The 1,071-nt window shown below is 40.3% G+C and overlaps 1 protein-coding gene across 1 annotated transcript; it reads right to left on the bottom strand.

Moving 5' to 3' along the window:
- LOC107158384 (high mobility group protein B1-like) lies at positions 1-834 on the bottom strand. Its single transcript, XM_048798308.1, has 2 exons — positions 808-834; positions 1-759 (listed from the first exon to the last, which is right to left on the bottom strand). The coding sequence occupies exons 1-2, from the start codon at positions 832-834 to the stop codon at positions 73-75; spliced, it is 714 nt and encodes a 237-aa protein (XP_048654265.1). The 3' UTR covers positions 1-72.
- Between the last annotated feature and the right edge of the window lie 237 nt (positions 835-1,071).

Here is a 1,071-nt window from a genome sequence, read left to right as displayed (position 1 = left end):
AATAGAAGTGAGTTGTGTACATGGAGGTTAAAATACTTGATAGACAAGGGAAAAAACTGCACTAGAACCAACTTATTCATTATCATCATCATCTTCCTTTTCCTCCTCATCCTCGTCTTCTTCCTCATCTTTCTCCTCTTCCTTCTTTTTCTTGCTTTTTTCATCCTTGACAACCCCCCCCCCTTTTTTTTCTGCATCAGGTTTTCCTTTAGCTCGACAGGCAGCAATATTCTTTTTGTATTTTTCCTTCGGCTTAGCAGCTTTCTTTTCATAAGGCTGCTTATCATCTGCAGCAATGTTATTCCACCTCTCTCCCAGTTTCTTTGCAACATCACCAATAGATAGGTCAGGATTTTCTCCTTTGATTTTTGGGTGATACTCAGAACAGAACAAGAAGAAAGCCGATGGAGGCCTCTTGGGTGCGTTGGGATCCTTGAACTTTGTTTTTGTTTCCCCTTTAGGAGGGATATAAGTTTTCATTTCTCTTTCAAAATGGGCCTTGTCTGCCTTTGCCATGTCTTCAAATTTCCCCCCTTTCTCTTTAGCAGACATGGTCTTCCACCTCTCTGAGTACTTCTTAGAAAGCTCTAAGAAGTTGACTGAAGCATCTGGGTGCTGCTTCTTATGCTCCTCCCAGGAAGTTTGCACAAAGAATGCATATGATGACATTTTGCCTCTCAGCTTCTTAGTGTCTCCTTTGCCCAGGTTTAATTGTTCTTCAAAGTTGCCCAGTGCCTGTCGAGCTCTCACTTGCTGTCTCTATGGAACTCAATGTACTGCAATGGCTTGTAAGAGTGAGAGCCTCACACTATCTCGGCTCTGTAACATTCCCATGATCCATTTTATGTTAATATTTGTACATGGTTTGAGTTTTAGCATGAGGTTCTTTTTTTTCTCCTTTCCTTCCTCTGTTCCTTTCTTTTTCTCTCCTTCTGCCTGGGACATCCTCTTGTTCTTACATTATTTGTTGAAAAGACTATCCTTCCTCCATTAAATTGACTTTCGTTTTCTTTAAAATGAAGGGATTGAATTGGTAATAAATGAAATCTCTGCTTCCTTACAGCTTTATGA

The sequence above is a fragment of the Marmota marmota genome, unplaced genomic scaffold (assembly GCF_001458135.2).
Source record: "Marmota marmota marmota unplaced genomic scaffold, marMar, whole genome shotgun sequence".
Classification (NCBI taxonomy): domain Eukaryota; kingdom Metazoa; phylum Chordata; class Mammalia; order Rodentia; family Sciuridae; genus Marmota; species Marmota marmota.
The sequence above is the reverse complement of the archived record's forward strand: the minus strand, read 5'-3'. Positions and strand labels throughout refer to the sequence as shown.

Bases quoted from the DNA above. Each gene is read 5' to 3' on its own strand.
- LOC107158384 (XM_048798308.1), bottom strand. From the start codon at position 834: ATGGGAATGTTACAGAGCCGAGATAGT. The intron at 760-807 runs GTGAGGCTCTCA...TGAGTTCCATAG, and splicing joins TGTTACAGAGCCGAGATAGT to AGACAGCAAGTGAGAGCTCG.